Source organism: Corvus moneduloides, chromosome 10 (genome assembly GCF_009650955.1).
Source record: "Corvus moneduloides isolate bCorMon1 chromosome 10, bCorMon1.pri, whole genome shotgun sequence".
Classification (NCBI taxonomy): Eukaryota; Metazoa; Chordata; class Aves; order Passeriformes; family Corvidae; genus Corvus; species Corvus moneduloides.
This window is the reverse complement of record NC_045485.1, coordinates 25,310,820-25,334,627: the sequence shown is the minus strand read 5'-3', so window position 1 is coordinate 25,334,627 and position 23,808 is coordinate 25,310,820. Positions and strand designations below refer to the sequence as shown.

The following is a 23,808-nucleotide window of genomic DNA, read 5'->3' as shown; positions in this document are numbered from 1 at the left end:
ATTTATTACTAAAACCAATTTAGGATAGATTTAAAACCAACGAGTCAGCAGAATCACAGCATCCTGGAATGGTTTGGGCTGGGAGGGACCTTGAAGCTCCTCTCATTCCACCCCTGCCATGGACAGGGACACCTTCCAGGTTGCTCAGAGCTCCATCCAGCCTGGCCTTGAACACCTTTTTTTAGCCAAAATTTCTGGATTTTTCTCCAAACAAAACCCCTGGAGGTGGTTTAGCTCTAAATTACACTGTCCTGAATCCAGGGTCCTTTGAGTGGCTGAGTGATGCCTCCACCTCACCCTCCCAACTTCCCACCCTGAATTTATTCCACACTTGTCTCTAATGCATTCAGCCCTGCTAAGCTGTTAAATAAGAAACCACAGAGCACTAAAAATATTGCAATTTCTGCCTTTTCAGCCTCCCTGGCTGCTCTACTGGGCCTTCAAGCACACCTTGGTTGCCTCTCACAGCACTTTGTGCCAGCCCTTGCAGACAGATCCCTCCTGCTGCCCCGCTCGGCTCCGTGCGCTGCCTCAGATCAAACTGGAGCTGATTCCCAGCTCCCTGACAGGCTCGAGGCACCAGAGGAACAGCAGAATGTGCCTCTTTTCGTGGCTTTGTTTCTCAAGTTGTCAATTAGCAGGAGGGAAAGTGTCACTCTCGCCAGCAGCTTCAGTTCCGTGCCCAGATTTTTTTTGGTTTTTTGGGAGCGTCGTTTGTCAAAGTGTCGCTCGTGGAAGCTTGCTGGGGGTTTTTATGTCTCTGGAAATATTCTTAAAGGATGTTCTTTCATTATCTGGTGTTCGTTTAGACCAAGTGCTTTTGAAGTGATGTTGTTAGGCTTCGGGAATTTCTGAAGTTGACAACAATAAAGAAGGCTGGGAAGTTGAAATTCTTTGGTTTCGACAGCAGTGTTCTCTTTTTTTTTTTTCTCCTCTTGTTGTTAAAATCTGTGGCTTAGCATTTAAAAAAGAAGGGAAAAAAAAGAAAAGAGAAGTTTCCCCAGTTTTTAGGTTTTTCTCATACTACAAGCAAACTTTTTTTCCGCTCATTTGCGGCTCTTGGTGCTGCTCCCCTGCTCGTGGCCTTAGGGATGCACTTTCCCAGCCTCATCCCTCCCAGCTGCTGAGGAGCTGCAGGGATTCAGGGATACAGGGTGCCCTTGGGATTCAGGGATGTAGAGTTGGGGATTTTGGGAGGCTCCACCTGGGCTGTCCCTCCTCATCTCTCTTCTGGTGCTGGAGCGTGTCCAGGGAAGGGAACAGAGATGGGGAAGGGGCTGGAGCACCAGGAGCAGCTGAGGGAGCTGGGAAAGGGGCTCAGCCTGGAGCAAAGGAGGCTCAGGGGGGACCTTGTGGCTCTGCACAAGTCCCTGACAGGAGGGGGCAGCCGGGGGGGTCGGGCTCTGCTCGCAGGGAACAGGGACAGGAGGAGAGGGAACGGCCTCAGGCTGGGCCAGGGGAGGCTCAGGGTGGATATTGGGGAAATTCCTTCCTGGAAAGGGTTGTAAAGCATTGGAAGGGGCTGCTCAGGGCTGTGGTGGAGTCCCTGGAACTGTTCAGGCCCTGTCCCTGGGATTGTTCAGAAAATGTGTGGATGTGGCACTGGAGGATGTGGTTCAGTGGGAGTGTGGTGGTGGTGCCAGGTCATGGTTGGACCTGACATTTTAAAAGCCTTTTCCACATTTTCCTGTCCCTGCTCTTCAGTAGGATGGCACTAAACCCTTTCATTGTCCCTGCAAGTGACACCCCTGGGTCACCTTGTGCTCAGGGCTCGTTGTGTTCCGTGGGCCTGTTCAAATTAAATATTGGTAAGGTACCCACAAAGCAAATACGAGCAGAAGAGTGATCCTTGCAGTGAAGGGGCTGAGGGACTGACGTGGCTTTTTCTCTTCGTGTAAAACATTTCCTGCTGCTGCTTGGGTGGAAAATTCTGTGGATTTGCTGCAGCACAATCACATTTGCAGCAGCAGCACATACTCAGTGCTACCTCTGGTGAGCACCTGAAGGTGTTCTCATACTCGTTTTGTGATAACTCCACAGCTGCTACCTTTACTTTTACAGGATACTGAAAACAACTGAAGGTTTTAAGGGTTTATTTTTTAATATTCAAGAAAATTAGAAAGGATCATGCTCCAGGAAAATTAAGTACTTATTTTGTCCTCATTCTTGAAGATAATTGCCCAAATATTCAGAATGTAACGTTTTAACCTTGCTACTGCAGGTGTGCTACTTACTTATTTTATTTCTAGATGTGGATTTCCACGTTATTTATGGATTTTCATTATTATTTAAAGTTATCTCAAAAAAATGAAGGAAGCAGACTGCTTATAATTCTACACAGGTGAACATATGTGAATACAGGGCATGTAGATAAGAGGAATATCCTAAAAACAAATCCAAATAAAAACAAACTCTGGACACGGTGACTTTTTACAGAGTCTCCATAGTATGAAAATTATATATATATATTCTTCAAAGATGCAGGAATTAATATTACAATATATTATATTTTATATAATGTACAGCATGTATTATTTTTTAACATAAAAAGAAAAGAAAGGAGAGAAAAGAAAGGGGAAGGAAAAATGAAAAGTGGGATTTTTTGTCAAGGAACCAAATATTTTCCTTTGACGTAATCAGTTCTGCAGGATGTGGAAATGGGAGTCTGCATGTGTAAATATTTATCATAACAAACACATCCTCTATAGGCTGATGCTATAGATGAGTGTGAAAGCCACATTTCCAGCAGCTGAAAGTATTTCCTCTCTCAGGTGCTGTTCCTACACCAGAATAACAACAAAAAAATGTTCAGATTCATTCCCCAACGTGTAACTTTGTATGTTGGAAGTATAGAACTTGAAATTTGACATTTTCACTATGTTGTCGTTATTTAAAAAGCTTCTTTTAGTTTTGTGCCCCCTTTATTTAAGGAAAAAAAATCACTTCATTTTCACCCATATATGCATTTGTATTCTCATAAATCAGCTTTATGGTATGGTGGGAAGTGAATTCCCTGTCTGACATCCAGAAGCAATAAATACAAAAATCTCACAGGATTATCTTGCAGGAGGTGGAGAATTTCAGCTTTTGTTATTCCCTTGCGAGGAAATGCTGAATAAAAGGAAAATCTGAACTACCTCTGCAGAGGCCTAATGGAAGACTCCATAAGAAGTGCATTAAAATGTATTGTGAGAGGCAAAAAGCCTGACCCAAAATTCTCCTCTTAAGATATTAATGAATGGTTCCATTCTCCAGGTACTCAGTGTTTAAATCATGGAATATCTGGAGTTGGAAGGGACTCGGAAAGGCTCTGGCCATGTGTGGGACACTGCCAGCGACAGCCTGGTAGCAACACTCACTTCTTGAAAGGCAGGAAAACATAAAAATGTGTGAAGAAATATCCAAAATTTCAGCTTGTGGGAAGTCAGCACAAGAAGGGCTTAAGTTATGTCCAGTAGTGGGAATGTTGGACTGAACAAAGTTCCCAGGGTTCAGAGGAGAAACAGCAAACTCTGAGAAACAGTCAGAATAATCAGGCTGGAGAAGATGTGGGAATTCTCTTGTGGTAGGTTTATCCATGTAATTCCAGAGATTTCAGTGGTGGCCTGCCTGGCATAAACCCTGTGGGAAAAACCAGATCCAGGAAATGCTGAGGAAATGCAGAGGTGCTGTTACTCAGTAAGACCAGCTCAGGGTCTGCTTTGAGCTGGTCTTACTAAAACCAGTTTTGATTTATTGCTCTGTGTCCCTAGGTAAGAAAATAATTTCCATCTGGGATATGACAGTGGAAGAAGCGGGGTGGGATGTGGGACGAAAGGATATTTCCAAAGAAAAAGGAAAAAAGGAACAAAACAACCTTTGAATATGCCCCAAGCCTGCAAGTGCCACAGGATTTATAAATCACTTAGATCTGGGTAGTTTGAAACTATTTGGGGGACAAGGGGATTGATGGGAATTTGTTTGTCTGTGCTCTCTGAATGCAGAAATTCACTTCTCTCTTTGGAATTCATTTGGAAGCAAATATTAATAAGGAAGATTTTTACCTGCATCACTCTGAAGCAACAAGTCATTGAATACAAGAACCTGAAAGGAGGTAATTATACAGTTTAGAACATTCTAAGCCATATCAAAAAAAGCAAAATTCAGACCACGACAGGATTTTTAACATGTTATTTTTTCATTTATGCTGTATTTTCTTTAATTACTGTTGTTGTTCAACCACACACTCCCCCTGTGCTGAATTTTATTTAAAACTGTACGAACATCTTCGTTATTGTGTTCCAGATCTCCGTGGTGGTTACATTAAGAAACAAAAGAACAAAGTGAAGCTGTGCCTGTGAAGAAAAACAATAAAAGTTATTTCAGCAAAGAGAGAATTTGATTTTGATTTCTGAGGTTATGCAAGAGCTACAGGAGAAGTGGGACAAGGATGACAAGGAGGAGGTCGATATCCAGAGTTCAAAGGTAGGTAGCTGATCAAAGGTTAAATACAAGAAAAGAAATTATTCCATTCTAGTTAAATATAGGACGTCGTAACCTAAATAGGGGCTTGGCTTCAATTAAAACCCTTGGAAAAAGCTTTTGTGCTGTGGGGAAGTTCTCAAAGTCAGGCAAACTTTGTTTTTATTGCTTGGAAAGATCTGTGGGAAGGGATTAGGCTCTCCAAAGGATGGGATATCTCCATTTTCACTCCAAAATGTTTCTGGTTATTAAGGGTAGAGGGCAGAACCGATGAGATCCATTTAGGGTTGTAACAAGCAGAGGTGGCATGGAAATATTTCCTGTTCTAAGGTAGAGATGGAATAGCAGAGCCTAGAAAAGCATTTTCTCCAGGCTGGTCATGGCTCAGAGCACTGAACAGAGCCGAAGGTGGTGGAAAAATGGGAAAGAGAGATCTGAGGGGGCCAGGAGTTCAATGGGGAGGGGGATTTCATTAAAGGAGTGAGCTGGAAACTTGTGAAGGAAGCAGGACCTGCCTGCATGGAAAACAACAAAATGCCCTTCCCAGCATCCCTGCACTGGAACATGGATGGGAATGCTGGAGAGCAAAGAGTAATTGGAGAGGTTGGATATGCAGAGCAGGAAATTCTGTTTTCTGTCATTAGTGAATATGAGGGAAAGGTGTGAGGAATTGTGTGGATCAAAACAGGAGAAAGAGGAGCTTCTGTGGCTGTTGTTGTTTGTCCAGAGTTGTGCTGTTCTGAGGAGAGGAAGTGTCACAACAGAGAACATTTATTAAATATTTATCTGAAAGTGTAAATACTTATAAGAGCTGCTTTTAATTTCTCTTTAATCTGTTAAAAATAATAACCAGTGGAATTAAATCTATTAGCGAAAGCAATAACAAGAAGTTGGACTTGAAGCAGAGCCCAGCTCTTTGCAGGTTTCTCTTCGCTGGCTTTGTCCAAACACATCAGAGTTTGTCACTCACCAGTACATTCAAATGTAGGAAAAAATAACACAAATCTGCAAATTCTGTCATTTTTAGGCAGCAGCTCTTTTGGATTCAACCCAACTCCCAAACTCCTCAGTCCTAGACTTTATCCGACTATGAAAACCAAGATCCCAAGGCCAGGTTGGACGGGGCTTGGAGCAACCTGGGACAGTGGAAGGTGTCCCTGCCCATGGCAGGGGTGGAATGGGATGAGCTTTAAGGTCCCTCCCAACCCAAACCATTCCATGATTCTACAAAAACCAGATCTGAGGAGAATTTTTCTCCATGGACACAGGGCATTGGAAGCTCTTACATCAATTCCTGGACATACCTGATTTAATTCCAGCCCCTGTGTCCTGATGAACTGGTTTGGATATCCAAATGCACAAAGATGTTGAATATTTTCTCTTTTCCACAGCAGATTCTCTCAGCTGTTCCCATGCTGGCAAAGAAAACCACGGATCTGGAGGGCCTGCTCCAGATTGGATTCCTCGCTCTCCTCCATCCCTGGGCTACTTTCAAGACTCAGTTAATGGCAAATAATGTTTTTAGCAGGTAATTTTTGGACATCCTGCTTGCATGTCATTTTTATTTGCCGCTTCTACACCCGGTACTCAATGCAAATTTTATCCATTTTTAAAAAGAGCTGGAATATTTCAGTATCAGCTGCTTTCTGGGCTGACCCTGAGTGTAGGGTTTGTATCAGGGGAAGGAAAGGTCTCCTGAGATGATTAAAAAGGGACCCACTGGTCAGGGAGCATTTCTGAATCTCTTATGCCATAATTATAGTAATGTGCATAATGCCTCATATGCATTAAACATTCAACTGGAACGACTCTGAATGTGAGACCAACCATATAATAAAAGGAAAACAACCCTTACTTTAAATAATACAATTTAAATATTAATAATTTAAGTAATAGACATAGTGTGTGTTTAAGTGTGTCCACTTAACCATGCACTTGTGAATTATATATTTATATATAGCACACATCCCATGTGTATTTAAACACTTCAGCTTTCCACATGGGCTAATTTGAAGTGCATTGCATTGGATTAATTTTTAACATTTCAGTTGCAAATAATGATAATTCACAAATTCATATTGCAGTATATTTGTGTTGGTAATTGAAAGCACTGCCAAGCTTGGCTTAATCCTTGGAGTCACAGGAGATTGGTATTTCCAGCAAATGTAAAGAGGAACTTCCAAACTCTTCATCATTTATCAAAGATTTCCTGGTTTAGCTGAAAAAACCCCAAAGTTCCTCAACTGACCAGAAGAACAATCACAAAAGTGAGCTTTTTGTATAAAAGGAGGGAAGGAAAAGGAAGGAGAAGGATCCCCAAAGGTGCCCAACTCTCTTTTCCCAGCCCACCACACTCCAGCCGTGCTGCCAGATGTTGCCATCCAGCTGCTCCTTCCAGCTCCAAGGAAAAACCCAATTATCTGTGCGTGTGTGGCAGCTTCATTAACACAAGCACAGCCGAGCGTGACGAGGTTTTATCTTTTCCATGAGTGGAACTGTAATGCCAGGGCCATCAGTGTCTCTTTAGCGCAATGTCTGCTCCTGTTCTACACAGCTACTCCACCCCAGCCCCTCACTCCCACAGTTTGTACCCAGGAGGAGCCTTTCAGTGCAGGCAGCGCTTGGGAACCCTTTGGAATGACACTGATGGGAAATGAGAGCTGCTTTTCCATCATTTCCTCCGCACCCTGGTTCGTGGTGCTTTCCCTCTGAGCTGCCCTAAGCGGGTATTTCTCTTCAGCTGCTGTCAGACTGCAACAGTTCCAACAAAATTTCAATGGTTCCAAAAACTAAAGCTCAGAAAAGAAGATTTCCAGTGCAGGACTTTGTGTCTTTCAGGCAAGGCTTTGTGCCTTCAGTGGGGATTTTCTAGTGGGGTGTGCAGCAGGATTGTGTCTGTAGGAACCCAGAGTGCCGAGAATATTTCTCTGCCTATTTTTAAGGGTTCTTACCCCCCTGGACACCTCTGTTTTGGCTTCAAACCTTGGAAAAAATTACCAACAGTCAGACAACAGCTAGAAAATACAGTGGTGTGAATTAGGTTATAGACTACTAGGTAAGATTGTCACAGGGTGAAAAATTTAGAGGTTTTAGGCTTCTCTTTATAGTAAATAGATAAGAGTAAAAAATACCAAAATGGAGGATTGTTGTTGTTCTCTAAACCTTCTTCTACCACTCCATATTCTGCAGTAAAAGAAGTTTGGAATGAATGGATAGAAAATTCCGCAGTTCCTGGTCGTGTTACTGAATAATTGGTAAGAAAGTAAAAATAATGTACGTTTTTAGTAACTATTGGTTAAAATATCTTTAAAAGGCTGCGTAAATCTTGATAATTAGACTTCACTCCTGCTTTCTGTGCTCTGTGCTGTACCTGGGTCACACTAGTGGCTCTGTTCCTCTAGTAAGACTTAATAAAAAACTATCTGGAAGCATTGAAACTCAAGGAAAAGTCTCGTTTTATCTTTGAAACTCCTTGCAAGTACTTTTAGAAAATTCTCTCTCATCAGGAGAGACTCGATTTACAGCACGGTTCAGTGTCAGTGTCAAACCTCTGGGTGTTGTTATTTTACAAGTGCTGGAAAGTCAAACTCCGAGGAGAGTGAGAGTTAAAAAATCCCATCTCAGCACAAGCAGGGTGTTTAATTCTGTGGGAAACTGGATTTTCGTGGGATTTCCTGCAATGGGACACATCTGGGCTGGATCCAGAGTGGCTGAGGGAATGTGGGATGGGAGAGGCTCTGCAGGGAGTGACCCCGGGGTGGCCAAGTGAGTTTGAAGCTGGGATTTCTCAACCTGGGCAAGTTTCTCAGGAATTGTTATCCTGGGCCCTCAGTAAAACCATCCCCTGGGGCTGAAACTTGGGATTCAGGCGAGGTGCTGGGCCTCTCCAAGCTGAAAAGCAGACAAGGATGTTCCCCAAGTAAATAAGAAGAAATTATTTTTTTGGAAGCCTCTCAAAGGTGAAAAAAAAGACAAAAATGAGGTTCCTCAAATGAATAAGGACAAATTTGTTTTTTGGAAGCCTTTTTGCTGTCTCTAATATTTCCTATGTCAGATGAGAGGGTGCAAAGTGTGGCACATAAGGTGAAAGCTCACCCCTTGCTGCAGCAAAAGGACACATCCTCACATCTGCTTGCAGCTGGAGAAACAGGGAAGTTTTATTTGTCAAAATATGAAATATAAAATTACTCCTAAATGATCATTTTCTTTGCCAATTTCGTTACCATTTCACAGCAAAGTTTCAATAAATTCACCCCTGTGATTGCACTAACCCACCTAGGAGCTGTTGGCTATTGAGTTTTTTACCCCAAAATTTTAAAGCAAGGAGGAATCCTTTAAATGAATGTAAAGCACAGTCCCTGGAGATCACCACTACCTCCAACAGCCATTTCTTCCCCTCAAATTTAATTGTAAATATGTTTTCCCAGTCTCTTTAGTTCACGTGCTGCACTCTTGGGATAAAAGGAGGCTTTAACATTAATTGTTATTATGGTAAAAACACAACAACAACAACATTTCCTTCCGTGAAATAAACACACAGAGACCAACACTCATTAATTAACCTTGAAACCTCAGGTTTAATTTTACAACTTCAGGTTCAAACATGGGAAACACAAAGATGTGGCTGAAGTTGTACAAAACCCCCTCAACTTCAAATGATTTTTTTAAGTATTTGAGTATTTTGTAGATCAAAAACTTGAAATATTATTTCACGCTAAATCAGTCATCTGAAAACATTTGCTTTGACTTCAATTCTTCTCCATAGTAGTAACTTGCATGGGTGCAATTAAAATTAGGATGGAATTTAGACATGGGCAAAATAATGCCTTCAACTCCACTTAGGTAACAACAGCTGCATCTTTTTTCACAAAATGTATTAGATACTAAGACAGGAATTCTACTCTGAAAAAACAGAGTTTTCCCTTCAGTTCTCAGCTTTCAAAGATGAAGTTCTCCTAAAGTGTCACCACTGGCACGTGACTGCTTTGTACAAAAATACCTGGGTACGAACTGGCTGTGCTGGTGTGGTTTTAAGAGAAAAATTGAAAGAGGTTGTGCAAGTCTGAGAAAACCCAGTGGTGTGGCTGATGTTATTTTCCATTTCAGCTCCATTGCAGGGTGTAGTTCTGGCCCAGTTGCAGCTGGAGCTTGGTGATTGTCAGGAGCTGAGAATAAAACACACAAAATGCGCATTTAGGAATTCAGCCCTGAAGATCCACGGTGTTTTCTGTGCTCCAGGGAGATATTGGCTGCTCATTTTAACCTACAGGAATTGATTCCTCTTTTTTTTTTCATTTGTGTTTTTATCACTACAAACAGTTTAACCGGCACAGATTTGGGAGTCTGACCATGACTCTCTGATCCCTTCCTTCATTCACAGGCTCTTTTTGAAGTCAGGTTCCTTTTACTTTAAAAATAAAGGAATTTTTTAAAGGCAGCCAAACTCAGAATACACTGTAATTCAGCAGTGCCTATGATTTTTTTTTCCATCAGAAAGTCAACAGCAGAATGAAACATTTCCATTCTCTTTTATATTTTTAACCCCCTTTTTTTTTTGTTGTTGTTGCGTACAAAAATTTTATATTCTGATTTTGCACTGAAAGAGAGGACAAACTAGAACATGAGAGAAGGCTGAATCCCAGAGGAAGGCTAGGAACATCCCAGTAACAAGAGGTTTGTAACTCTCATTGTTTGGGGAGACAGGAGAGGGTGAATCCCTGGACAGACACAACCCACAGAGATGGAAATCCTGGTGCTCTGAAGCTGGCTGAAGGTTTCCCAATAACCTTAGAAAAAGTGGGATTTGCCTTGCCCGGGTGGGAACTGAGTGCTGCAGTGCCCAGAGCCAAAATGGGACAGGACAGAGCAGGAAATGGTGGGAGGCAAACAGGGCTGGGAGAGGGAAATGTTGTCAGACAAGAACGACAACAGCGGGGTCATGCAGAGACCAGGAATATACTCAGAGATGCTTTGCCTCCTGTCACAGCTCCAGGTTGCAGGGAAGCTGTTAGGGAACAAAATCCATTTTTCCAGAAGCAGTTTGGGTTCCTCAACAGGGACTTCTGGGCTTGAAAGCTCTAGCACACACAGTACTTTCTATGCATTAAATTGTATTAAAGAATCATTACCTGATGCCAGCTTGTGCATCTTTCTGAAACGTGGTATATTTTAAATATGGTAAATATATAAATATTTTAAATGTGCTAAATACAGAAATATTTTAAATGTGCTAAATATATTAATATTTTAAATGTGCTAAATATATAAATATTTTTAAATACGCTAGAAATATCTTAAATGTGGTAAATATAGAAATATTTTAGATATGCTAAATAGATAAATAGGTAGATATATAAATATTTAAATATGCTAAATAGATAACTATTTTAAATATGGTATTACAGCTGAATCTCCACAGGTTTCAGAGCACAAACGCAGGTAGGAAACCTTTTTTAACCCTTCAAGCAGATCTCACCTTCTTGTTGCTCTCATAGACGCAGTCGGGGGATGATGGGATTGCCTGCCCATTCTGAGACACTGTCACCTGCTGGACACTGGTGGGCACCCCCAGGACTTTGACGTCGGTAAACATCAGGTTGTTTGGATCAGTGTAATTCTGATGTATAACTCTGATATCCAAAACAGTCTGAAAGGAAGAGGGAAAATATCAGCGATTGGGATTAGACTGGGACAAATCCAGAACATCTGTGGCTGCCCCCGGATCCCTGGCAGTGCCCAAGGCCAGGTTGGACGGGGCTTGGAGCAGCCTGGGATGGTGGAAGGTGTCCCTGCCCATGGCAGGGATTGGAATGAGATTATTTTTAAGGTCCCTCCCAACCCAAACCATTCTGGGATTCTATGAAATCCACTTGAGTTTTCCATTTGCTGTCCTCACTCCAGGTTTTTTGTTCAAGTTTTTTTCCTAATTACCTGTGTGTTGTGATTTATTTTTCCAACACTGAAAGCTTTCCTCCACTTTGTTAACCTGGCCAAATCCTGGGCTTTGCAGGTCCTTAATTGCCACTCAGCTGATTGATGTGAGGAGTGAAGTAACAAGAAATTCTCAACCCCTGGATGGGCAGCAAGTGCTGCAGGACAAACCCCTCCTTCCCTGCCCCTGTCTCATTTTCCAGCTTCTGTGGGAGCAGCTCCAGGCTCTAATCCTTCTCCTTTTTGCCCTCCCAGAACAGCTCCTTCCTCCCCATCGCCTCCCTCAGCACTCACAGGCCCCCTCTCGTGCCATTACTGAGATTTTAAGGAGATTATGGATTTCTTCAGGATGTACCCAGATCCCACACAAATGTGCTGTGACACAATCCCACGTATTTAGGGCTCAGAGGGTGAGTGTTTTTCATTGTTGGTTGATTCAAGACCTCTTTAATTAAGCTTTTCCTTACCAAGTTTTTGTAGGAGCAGGGAAAGGTGCATTTATTTTATAATCTCCTTACAACTGCAAATACTGAGTGTTAGCAAAACAAACTCCCTGCCTTAGCAATTAACACCCTTTTATTTGACAAAGACAGAATTAAAGGAGAAGAAAGAACAGTGTGGATAAAATTAGAAGCACACTGGAAAGTAATGAAATAAGAAAGTGTGTTTTCTGCTACAATAGAAAGAGCTTTTCTTTTAAAGCAAAACTCCCTATAATTAGAGCCTAATTTATTTGCAGATACTCGATGGTTATGATAAGAAGTGAAATCTGACAATTGTACTTAACAATACACTCCAGGATCACTCCTAAGCTCATTCTTAACACAGTTTAATCACATTTCTTCTAGCCTAATCAACTGTGAGCACAGTTTAATGTAAGGTTGGGATATGTAGACATTAGGAAGACCCAAATTAAAATACCCACAGTTAAAAATACAATAAAATCACCCAAAAGTGCCTATTAAATACATATAAGCTAATGTGATTACCTGATTAGCAGTAAATGATGTTAGCAGGTAAACACCATCTTCATATGCATCTGTTGTAAAGAAAGAATAAAAGAATTAAAAGGAATCAAATGCCTTTTCTATCCACCTTATTTAACACATTATTGAAATTTCAGCTCAAGGATTGTGTCCATGGACAACTTACAAATATAAGGGATGTATTTGTATGTAAATAAAGAGAAGTCGTGCCTTTCCAGAAGATAAATGCTGTTAGACATAAAATATTTTCAGTGTGTTTCAAGTTTAAATGAGGACAAAAGGAGAACATTTTAGAGGTAAGATATAAAAGCAGACAAAGAAGCAGCACTAGGAAGATCAGGAGAGTTTAGATGAGGAGAAAAATGTTCCTGTTTCTCACTGAAGAGTCATTTCCCACATCCCCCTCCATTCACTGCCCAATTACAGGTGACACCTGACCATGACAGAGGCTGCTGCCTGTCTGAAATGGCTGTTTTTATTTTCCCAGCCCTATAATTCAGCTATGCCTGCCCTCAGAGCAGTGCTGACATCTGGGCATTGAGGCTCCTGCCTCGAGTGGTGCCTGTGAGATGCTCCTTGTAATCCACGTAAATCCCATTTATCATCAGATTCCCTAAACATCGCCATCATCTCTGGATTCCAGTGCTGACAGCGTGTGTGAAGCACCTCCAGATCCACCCCCAGTCTCCTGCAAACTCCCCCCACATCACATTTCCCGCATTCCTGATGGGAATCTCAAGCCAGAGCTCATCGTCATTATGAGGGTAAAGCACTCTGGGAGGGGAGGATAAATGACATCTCAGCATCATCCCTTACCTGCAGACAATTTAAATTTAGCTATGTTGAGGAAATCCGTGAAAGTTCTCACATGATCTATGGTCATGGCTCCCATAGGATTGGGGATGGAACTTTGTTATCTGCGTTGCCTCAGGCCCAGGGCATGATTTCATTTATACAACATATTAATTCTATAAATCACAGCGTTGTGTGGCTCAAATCAGGAAGAATCATGTTTCTGTAATGCTGATCTGCAGGTTTAATTCCGGTTTTGCCTCTGAGGGCAGGTTCAGATCTGTCCCCCAGAAATGGGGTGGCTGTGGCTGAGTCTCTCCCTTCCCCTCTCCTCCTCCTTGGACACCCCACACTTTGTTTCATCTCTCTCTAATTCACATCCTCAGATTTGGCTTTGTCTGCTTGAATTTGGCCTTTGAATATCTCCAAGGATAGAGCCTCTCTTGGCAGGATCCAGCCATTCCCACAGCAAAAAAAAAAAGGGTTTTAGGGAGGTAAGAAACCCTGGACGTACCAATGCGAACCCCATCATCCCAGTAAAGGTGTCCTTCTGCAAACAGAGCATCATCCAGGGCCACCGTGAGCCCCATCGCGTTCTTCCGGCTGTGGAAATCACAATTTCCTCAGCTAATCTCATTCCATACTTCCCAAATGGCAATTTCTTTACAGAAATGTTGTGTACCACCCAGCCGACCTCCCACAGCCATCTTCCCATCCCATACTGTTAAAGGAGACCATCAGGAAAAAAAAACAAAACCCCAAAAAAGATCACTTAAATTTAAAATTTTCACTTCTTCCTACCTGTAAGCAGTTGTATTAGCAGGTATCTGCCAAGGCAGGATGTGTCCACCTCGGATATGCAGGTTGATACGATCCAAAGGAGCTTGTAAAGTTTGGAGCTGTCCCCTAAAGCCAGTATCTGCCTCCTGTGTGCAAAAAAATTGAATCTTTTACAGAGTTTTCCTTCAGAATGCAGTGATAATATTTCTCTAGACAGGTTAATTAGGAGTTGTTACTGCAGGAGTAACTATTAACAAGAGGAACCCCGAAATTTCGGCCCTATAAAAGCCTGGGCTGACCGTGGGTGACAGCAGCTGAACCAAAGGGGCCAAGCAGTGAAACACAAACCTGTGATTAATGAAGGGAGTTTTGATCCTGCTCTTCCTGTTACCAAATCTTTTATTATATTCTGGGAAAAATTATGCAGCTAAACCTGGTTTGTTTTTTTCTTTATCAGAGCATTCCGTTACAAAAACCTTCTGTGTCTTGTTCAAGGGTTACAAAAAGTGAAAAGAGCTCTAAGTTAAAGGTATTACTTCACCTTTTCATTTACTGTAACTCTGGTCATGTTGTTATACGTTATTATAAAGGAATCGAGGATTTTTAGTATTTTTTTAATCAGCTGAGTAGATTTTATGTTTCTAAGAACTTCTATTAAAGGCAAATGAGGCAGGAGAGTGTTCCCACCTCCCTGCCACACAGCACTGTGGAAAGACAGAAGATACAAGTTAAAATATAAGTTTTAAAATACAATTTTTATAGGATGACTTACTGTGTAGTAATCATACCAGCGGGCACTGGGGAAATAAGCCTCCACACTTCGAGCATCCTGCAATTAAACACACAAATTTTAGGCACCTCAAATCAAAAAGTGAAGCTTAAATTAAATGACTTTAATAATTGGTGCTTAAATTGATGCTCACCGGTTGCATCACGGGGCTGATGAGCAGGGCAGGACCCCAGAGGAACTGCTGGTCGATATCCCACGTTTTTCTGTCCTCCACAAACCTGTCAGGATGAGACAGCGAGAGCTGAACTTTCCCAAAGTGTTCCTCCTTGAAGACCCTTCTGTCAGTAATTGAACCCACTCTTTCTAATATCTATTGCCTCGTTACTGCTGTTAATAATTCAGAGATCAATTAATGGTTGCCAGGAACGCACAAAGTGAAACTCATTAGAGAAATGCAAGTTAGTACTTTAGATTTCTTTCCATTTCTTCGCTTTTGCTTTTCAGTATGCTGAGACAACAAAACTCTGCAGGTCTTATGTTTAATTACAATAATAACAACTTGGACAACCTGGGACAGATTTTCTAATTTAAGCCACTATTTTCTGAGTTTCTTGGAAAAAAGTAAATCACCACATGTAAAAACCTCTGTTTTTCCCAGCCAAGACTTATGTTTATAATTGAAGGGGAAAATGCTGTAAACTCTGTTGTTAGGGGGTCACAACTAGAAGAGTTTTAAAGGGAATTCCTGGTCAGGAGAGCAGGGGAACTGCACTTACTCGTGGAGAAGGGGGCGGACCACGGTGCTGCCGTGGGCGTGGGCGTCATGCATTAAGGTGTAGAGATAAGGCAACAGGGTGTATCTGATGTTCAGCACGTTCCTGGAAATGCTGTGGAATGTGGCATTCCAGGCAGCAGGATCTTGCCTCTGGAGGAGAAGAGAGTGTTGTTAGAGAAGCTGGATTGGACTGCCTGGGAAAGCTAAGAAAAAAAACCAAACCCAAATCAACGTAGCAAAACAAACCAAGGAGATTTCGCCTCTGAAGCAGAGCATCTTCAGTTATTTATTCTTCAGCTCAGGAGAGAGTGAAAACAGTGGCTGCCACTGTCATCCCCAAGATGGCAACTGAAAGGAGGAAAGCTGATAAAAACTGTGGGGAAATGCTGCAAAAACGTTTAATGCAAGGTGTCCCCAAGGCGTGACACGTCCCCCTGTGCAGCATCCACCGGCCCCTGGGCCCGGCCTCGCAGCAAGGGTCTGAGGCACCAGTGACTGACAGCAGGAGAGCTCCCAGTCTTTAGGAAAGGTATGGAGCAATACCTTGGCAAAGCGGCTAAGACTGGAAGCACCATGATAACCCCAAATCTGCATTTTGAGGCTTTCCCAGGCCTGTGGAAGGTGTGTGCTGCGAGATAAAGCACCCGGCTCTCAAAAGGAGGCTTTAATCCATTAGATATTTGCCATCTAAATAGCTCCACTCTGCTAGACCTGAAGCTTTCCCTGGAACAGAAGTGCTGTTTCCCTTTCTTTTCTTTTCCCAGTTATCTTGTTGGACAGCTTTCTCCACTCCAGTCCTTAGCCTCCATTTAGGCAATTCTTTCCCTTTCCTTTTAACAGAACTACAATATCTGATGGTGGCAAATGTGCAAAGCACAGAAATTCCTGAGTCTCACTCCAGCATCTTATTCCACTGCCCGATTTTCTCATTTGTTGTGTAATTATGGCCAATTAGGGCTGAGAGCACTGAGGTCGGTTGTGCTCCTTGAAGTTTTTGCCATAAAATCTCCACTTTAGCTCTGCTGTAGCACATTGAAATCCAAATGGCCCAGAAGAGAAAATATGCAGGAATTTGATTCAGTCTCAGCAAAGTCAGAACATACTTCCTTCAAGTGTCCAAATCCCAGAGCTGCCCCTCTGTGGGCATAAAACCTCCCAGGTGATGGGAAGGCTTGTAGCAGAGCCAGCATAGAAAAAATGTCAATTTTCATTTGATAAAGAGCCAAAAGTGTTCTTTTCTTCTCCATTTTAATTGAAATGTGGGGAGTTGTTGTGCCAGGCCAGTTGTGGGTTGTTCTGGCTGGTTTTTCCTGGGTGTTGCAAGGGCCCAGGTGTTAACAGCTATTAAAATATTGCCACTCACCTTTGTTCCTTTCTGATTGTGATTCCTCGAATACGGGTAAAATGCACCCAGCTGCATCCAGCGGAGGCACATCTCGTACTCTGCGTCTTGGAAGAAGCCACAGATATCAGCTCCTGTCTGAAATTTTCAGAATAACCCAAATGGGAAACTGTATTACCATGTCCAGCGTCAGGGTAATTAAATAGAAGTTAATAACTCATTAGCTTACGTAAGATATTCCAAAGAGACTGAACTCCAGCATGCCTGAAAAGAGAAACAAATCGGTGTTACTGTCTGGGTTTTTTCACATGATGGTTACACAGACAATGTTTATTGCACTGCTGAATCAAAAGAGAAAACAACAAACAAAAGCCCCACAATTTCTCGAATGTGTGGTGTTTTCCTACTGCAGGGATGTGGGTGGACAGGAGCAAAGAAAACAGTGAGTGGCAGGACACAGTGCATTGAGGAGTCTGGTCCCAAGGGAATTAAAGGGGTAAGAAAGGTGTAAGAAGAAAAAGGAAAAAATAGGAATTGACCACAAATTCTGGTTGCTGAGCCAATTTTTTACATCTAAAATCACAGGAATACAGAAAGCAAGGAAGTGAAGGAGAAGTAAAACCAGGCTGGATAAAGCTTGGAGCAGCCTGGGACAGTTCAAGGTGTCCCTGCCATGGCAGGGGTCCCTCCCAACCCAAACCATTCCATGACTCGGTGATCCCAGGAATGCAGACCCTTTTCCTGCCACGTACCAATCACAGATTTGGGCAGCTGATCCCAGGCTGCCGTGTTGTCCCCCAGCCAGTGCCCTGACCACCGCCCGCTGCTGGGGTACGTGGACCGGGTGATGACGATCCCGCGCTCCTTGGTGGCACTCTGCAAAGCCCTGGATGGAAAACAGACAGAGAAACGAGTTACAGGAGAACTACTGCAGGAGAATTTATTGCATAAGGGCCTCTGAAAAGAAATCTGTGGGTTTATATTATCATAGGGAAGGGCTGCATTATATACATCCAATCCATTCGTGCTTTTTATGGCAATTCAGTATGATCCACACACAATCCCAGCAGTGTTGGCCAAGCTGCAGTTGCAAAGAGAACTGGCAAACAAAGTAGGATTAAAATACATTTTTCCAGCTCAGGCTCACTCCTGTATGGGAAAATAGGAACATAGCAAAGCTTTTCTAAGCACATTTTCCAAGGGCTCCACAATGTGTTCCAGGGCACATCATTCCTTTGTTAAAGTACCTGAAAATTTGAAGCAACAGTTGAAAATAATTCAGCAAAAATCAAACCAAAGGAGTGAAAACAGAGGTAGCAGGATTACTGGACGTCTCAGTGTAAGTTTAGTTGACTAAAAGGTACTGGAATAAAAGAAATAAAAAAAATAAAAAAAAAAGAGTCAGGGATTTGTACTCCCTTGAGAAAGACCAAGGTGACAAGATATCAATAGGAATATTAGTCAGAAAATCGCCCTGATTAAATCCCACTGTTCTTCCAGTGAGAGCTCCACATTAATTGCCCAAGCTGCTGCTTCACTAAGGCACTATTTGCTTATTTTTCTATAGGATTTGCAGCTTTAGTGACACCATAATTACAGCAAAGATACACAAGTCACTTAAATTACCGCAGCAATTAGACCAGACTAATGTGCCACAGTTATTTCCTCCAGGACAAACAGTAACTTTTCCAGGATCCTTTATTCTTTTGCAACACACTGCCCAACATTTTCATTCTCCCTTTGCTTTCCCTGTGCCAATAATGCTTTGGAAGTGGCAGCTAAAATTTCAAAAGTGAAGGCAGTGAATGTCATGTGTAGACCTGCTCAGGGATGAGCACAACCTGAGTGTTCTGGGACTGGAGGCTCAGGCCTAGAGCTCCATAGCTCTATCCATGAAAGTCAATTATTCAGATCACAAAGGCTGAATTAACCTCCAAACAGTTCCTGTGCTCACTAATAAGGGTTCTGGCCATGCAAAAACCTCATTACAAAAGAACAGCATCAAGGTAATATCCTGAAGTTTCTGTGTTTTAAGGATGGAGAACTGAAATGACACCAGGCTACATAAAATACTGATGCTCACTTTTCAGTAACAGTCTTTGCTGAGTTTTGTGTGCAAATAATCTTTCTGTTTGGATGGTTTAGTATCAAAATAAATTATTACATTTCTTCAGTTTCACAACTACCCCTTCAGTTACTGCCAAAAAATAAGTTTGGGACTGAAATATATGTGTGTATATATTTTGTAGATAACATTTCCTATAAATTTCCAGTGTGAGAATATCTGTGGGAACTGAGAGATTTATTGTAGTGATTTCTGTTGCAGTGCCTTGCAAAAGAGAGGGGAATATTTCAGTTCATACTTAAAGCACAGAAATGATGGCAATGTTCCTTTTCCTATCAAACTATTGTCTATTCCATTGAGTTTGCACAGCAAGGTTTTGGCAATGGGGGGGCTGCAGGGGTGGCTCCAGTGAGAAACTTCCTGGAGCTTCCCCATTTCTGATGGAGCCAAGAGGGACCTGCCCATGGCTGAGCCCATCAGCAGCACTGAGTGACTTCGGGATAACAGGAATAGGAAAGGGAAACATTGCTCCCAACAGCAACTGGAGCTGGAGAGAGGGGTGAGGGTATGTGGGAGCAGCAGCCCTACAGATCCCAGCTCAGTGCAGGAGGGGCAGGAGATGCTCCAGGCTCCAGAGTTGGGATTTCCCCAGGATGTTCCATGGGGGAGCAGAGATCCACCTGCAGCTCCTGGAGGAGCCCACACCGGAGCAGGAGGATGCCCAAAGGAGGTGATCCCGTGGGACGCCTGTGCCAGAGCTGGATCCTGGCAGGAAGCTGTGGACCCCTGGGGAGAGGAAGAGAGTGGGGAGGAGAGAGACAGTGTGAGATGAACTGACTGCAACCCCTGCTCCATGTCCTCTCTGCCTCTGCTGGGGAGCAGGTAGAACAAGAAATGAATTAGGAAAGAAGTGAAGATGGGGGGAAATTGAGATTTAGTTTTCATTGTCATGATCCTCTCTGATTTGATTGGTTATAAATTAAACTGGTCTCCACAACTGAGTTGCTTCACCTGTGGCAGTAACTGGGGAGTGATCTCTCTCTGTCCTTGTCTCAATCCATGAATCTTTCTTTATATTTTCTTTCCTCTTCCCAGCTGAGGAGGGGAGAGCTGGAGGGGCTTTGGTGGCACCTGGAGCTCAGCCAGGTTCCAACCTACCACATTTTGTGATGCACAAATCCCGTGACATCCAGCTGACAGCACAGGGATCAGACATTCCCTCCTGTCCTGTCCGCAATTTCGCCCCTGCCTTGACTGGCAGGGCTGTGCTGGCAGGCTGCCAGTGGAGCATCCTCTCACAAATCCAAATAGCCCTGATATTTTCTCTCTTTATGGTAATATCAAAGTTACCCAGGGCTTTAAGGTCGTTAGGACCTGCACAGAAAATCTGTGCCTTGCTCACTCATTGAATTGTAAATGAAACAGCCCAGCTCCATTATCATTAGATCGGGCGTTATCTAAAGCAGGCTGAGGACAATTCAGAGGGACAGATAATGACGTTTGCCTTGGAACTGGGAAAAGAAATGCTGAAAAGTAAAGCTTTCCTCTCACACTTTGCATTTTAAAAGTCACCCTTCCCCCTTTTCACTGCATTTTAAATAGAGAACATAATCGAGCCCGTCTGAAATTCACATGATTGAAAAACTTGCTTCATTTTCCCTCACTGGATGTGAAGTGTGAGGAAAACCAGAACCAACCTGGAGTAAACCAGGCAGTCCCAGCAACACCTAGAAACAGTAAGTACATGGTGTTTTAATTACAGTAATTATGTGCCGAAGGGATTTATTGCAGGGGAACCATGGAAGCACAGCTCCAGCTCAGCCCAGCACAGACCCCCCTCACCTTCTCCTGAAGCTCTGGTCCCACCTCTTTTCCTTCACCACAGGGAGATCCCTGACTGGAATAACTCCAGGAGCTGCCCAGTCCTTGGAGCATCCAACTCCACTTGGAGCTGGATTGAAGAACCAAATTAATCAGAGTGAAGAGAAAGATCACTCAGGCATCTGAAATAAACCACTGACAGTTTTGGCTGTAGGAATGTAGACATGGAATATCCATTTGGAACACATTTTGGAGACAGCATGGAATATGCAAAGCACTTACTCCAGCGTGGGTTTGGCTTGGGACCATCCATAAAGGCTGTGGACATCGTAGTGTCTGACTGGGGTCCCATCTGCAAGGTATTGTTGAGCTTCCATGCACATAGTTTTGTAGGGTAATCCTTCTGACCTGTATCCCAAACCTTGTGGAAAGGGAAGAAACATATTTATTATTATCAATAGGCATATACTAATCATTTCAGTTACTTTTCCTTAATTTTCCTAATCTGTTAGGCATTCAGTCTCTTTATACTGTCACTTATTTATAACTATAAAAATGTCTTCTCCAAAATGGACTATTTCCAATATTCCTCTGCAGGTATCTGGGTCTGTGAATGTTTTAATAGTTCGGTTACAGATGCTCTTACTACAGAGGCTCAAAGAATAATCAGAGTAGATCAGAATATATTTCAAATCTTTTTAAACACTGTCACACCAACCACATAAACAGAAAAATGGGTGTGGTGGGGGTATGATCTGTGTCTGAATATTAATTTCCTGGAAATTCCTGAGAAACCACTCATGAAACCTGAATACAACAGTAAGCAGCGAGATATGCTAATAAACCATTAATAAATAATTCCTAATTAGTACAGCATTTCAGGAAAGCCGAGCTAAGAAACCAAAGCATTTCAAGCATTTGACTGCTCACATAAATGATAATGAAAGGAAACACATGGATATTTTCTAAATTTTTAATTAATTGCATTATTCATCTGAGAAAACCGCAAAACAGAGAGCTCAATTCTCTGCCATGCCTCAAGCAAAGCACTTAGACACAAAATAGGGATCAAAATCCATACGCAGCGAGGAACTGGAAAGAACTCTATTTTTACAAAGTGCTGCACAGCTCCTGCTCCTGCTGAAGTGTCTGGGCTTGCAGTGTGCCCATAATCTCAGAAATAAAGGGCCATGTTCAGTGAGGAGCTGTGGGTTTATAAACCCATCTTTATTTAGGCTTTTAGGCCCCATCTACCAGGTAAGAATTTACGTAGGAACCAGAAAAACCTAAAAAAACTGTTCTAAGGAGGGATCAGACTTACCAGGCATATAGGGAGGATTATTTAGGAGGTCATTCCTACAGCCATCCAAGGCACCATTCACAAAAGCTGCTGGTTCATTCATGTCCTAAAAACACAGAGAAAAACCCCATAGTCTGCTGCAGAACACTATAAATTCTGAATTACACATAAGGTTCCTCAGGAGCCCCTGCAGCTGCCATCTCAGCTGGACATCCCATGTTCCATAAAGGGGCTGACAAAAAGGCAGGAAAGGGCATGAGGGCATGGAGTGACAGAAAAAGAAAAAGGGGGAATGGCCTTGAGCTGAAAGAGGGCAAGATTAGGTGGGATATTGAGAAGGAATTGTTCCCTAGGAGGCCCCGGCACAGGGTACCCAGAGCAGCTGTGGCTGCCCCTGGATCCCTGGCAGTGCCCAAGGCCAGGCTGGACATTGGGGCTTGGAGAACCCTGGGATAGTGGGAGGTGTGGGAATAGAAGATTTTTAAGATCTCTTCCAATCCAAACCATTTTGTGATTCAGCGAGTCTTTGTTTCAAGGGAACAACCTCCAAGATCATCAAGTCCAACATTTCCTTAACGAGAATTTAACATGGATACTTCTGCCAGAGCAGTGCAGATATTGGGAACTGGGGCCCTCTCCACCAATGTCTGGCAGAGAACAACAATCCAGAAATCAGATTTCTACACTTACAGTCCACAGGCCATCAAACTTGAGGCTTCTCGAGGCGTTGGGGTTGCTGTAGGCCTCCAGGATTTCCTTCTTCCACCACTCCGCCGTGGAATTGCGGAAGAAGTCTGGGAAAGCAGCATGTGCTCCGTAGAGCTGTAAAAACAGAAGGAAAACAAGTCAGATAAGGGGACTGAAGACATCCCATTCTGGAAAAATTCTGGAATTTTTAAATGAAAATTTTAAAAAAGACAAAAAATAATTACTTGTTCACTGATTTTTTTTGGCTCTTAGGATGATTTAGCCAGTTTCTGCAACTTATTTTTCCATGAGATTTATCAATGAATTTGCTGCTATTTTCATTAATTAATTCCATTAATTAATGTCTGTATTTGAGTCCAGAACCAAACCATGTCAATATTTACCTGTATTTGTGTTTGTTCAGGTAGTGACTCATTGACTTGGACATTGGGAAGAAATGGCCAGACCTAGCAGGACAAAGAATATTTCAAATACTCCAACCACACTGAATCCAAACTCCGCATCAACAACACACAGGTTTCAATACTCCTCCCTGCACAGTACCTTGGAATATAAAATTTCATTGGTACCAGGCCGTTTTATGAAGACATCATTGTCCACGCCTCTGGAGAAGGTAGGATAATCGGTTTCATTCCCAGAAATGGCTGGATCCTACAATTAAAAACACTTTTGTCCTTATGCTCAAAACTCAAGTTGAATATATCCTCCATTTTGTGATGCCGTATTGAAATTTGAAAGCAATGTTCCAAACTGACCAGGATAATGATAAATCTCATTCCTTCTGCTTTGATTTTGTCGATCAGAGCTGGTAATCCAGCAAAGCGTGGGCTAATGGTGAAGTCCATTTGCCTGTCCATGTAGTCAATATCTGCATACTGGACATCCTGCAGTTCAAAAAAAACCCAATTAATTTTAAATGCTTTTTTCCCTTTTTTTGCCAAATATTGAAAATCCACCAAAATAAGTAAAATACAGAACTTTTGAGGTGTAAAACTGGAAGCAGTGGTAACATCAGGCTGCAGTTGTTAAATGAATATTACACATCTATTATCAAGTCCAAAACAAAATAAACCTTTCACTGCTGCATCTGATCTGAGGGTAGGAATTGATACATGATG

The 23,808-nt window shown here is 42.5% G+C and overlaps 1 protein-coding gene and 1 long non-coding RNA gene across 2 annotated transcripts in view; one reads left to right on the top strand and one right to left on the bottom strand.

Annotated features, from left to right (window-relative positions):
- Positions 1-2,579: 2,579 nt before the first annotated feature.
- Positions 2,580-7,424, top strand: LOC116449075. Its single transcript, XR_004242227.1, has 3 exons — positions 2,580-4,093; positions 4,285-4,464; positions 5,853-7,424. It is a non-coding gene; the product is annotated as an uncharacterized LOC116449075 (long non-coding RNA).
- Positions 7,425-9,011: 1,587 nt separating this feature from the next.
- SI (sucrase-isomaltase) overlaps positions 9,012-23,808 on the bottom strand; it is a 43,144-nt gene continuing 28,347 nt past the window's right edge. Inside the window, exons 32-48 of the mRNA XM_032120207.1 lie at positions 23,446-23,574; positions 23,234-23,341; positions 23,074-23,136; positions 22,673-22,804; positions 22,004-22,088; positions 20,965-21,103; positions 17,549-17,682; positions 17,026-17,060; positions 16,818-16,934; positions 15,456-15,604; positions 14,873-14,957; positions 14,722-14,778; positions 13,971-14,095; positions 13,684-13,772; positions 12,381-12,430; positions 10,937-11,107; positions 9,012-9,626 (exon numbers count right to left, since the gene is read on the bottom strand). Coding sequence (XP_031976098.1) covers positions 9,564-9,626; positions 10,937-11,107; positions 12,381-12,430; positions 13,684-13,772; positions 13,971-14,095; positions 14,722-14,778; positions 14,873-14,957; positions 15,456-15,604; positions 16,818-16,934; positions 17,026-17,060; positions 17,549-17,682; positions 20,965-21,103; positions 22,004-22,088; positions 22,673-22,804; positions 23,074-23,136; positions 23,234-23,341; positions 23,446-23,574 — 1,731 coding nt within the window. The 3' untranslated portion in view covers positions 9,012-9,563. The remainder of the gene's footprint in view (positions 9,627-10,936; positions 11,108-12,380; positions 12,431-13,683; positions 13,773-13,970; positions 14,096-14,721; positions 14,779-14,872; positions 14,958-15,455; positions 15,605-16,817; positions 16,935-17,025; positions 17,061-17,548; positions 17,683-20,964; positions 21,104-22,003; positions 22,089-22,672; positions 22,805-23,073; positions 23,137-23,233; positions 23,342-23,445; positions 23,575-23,808) is intronic.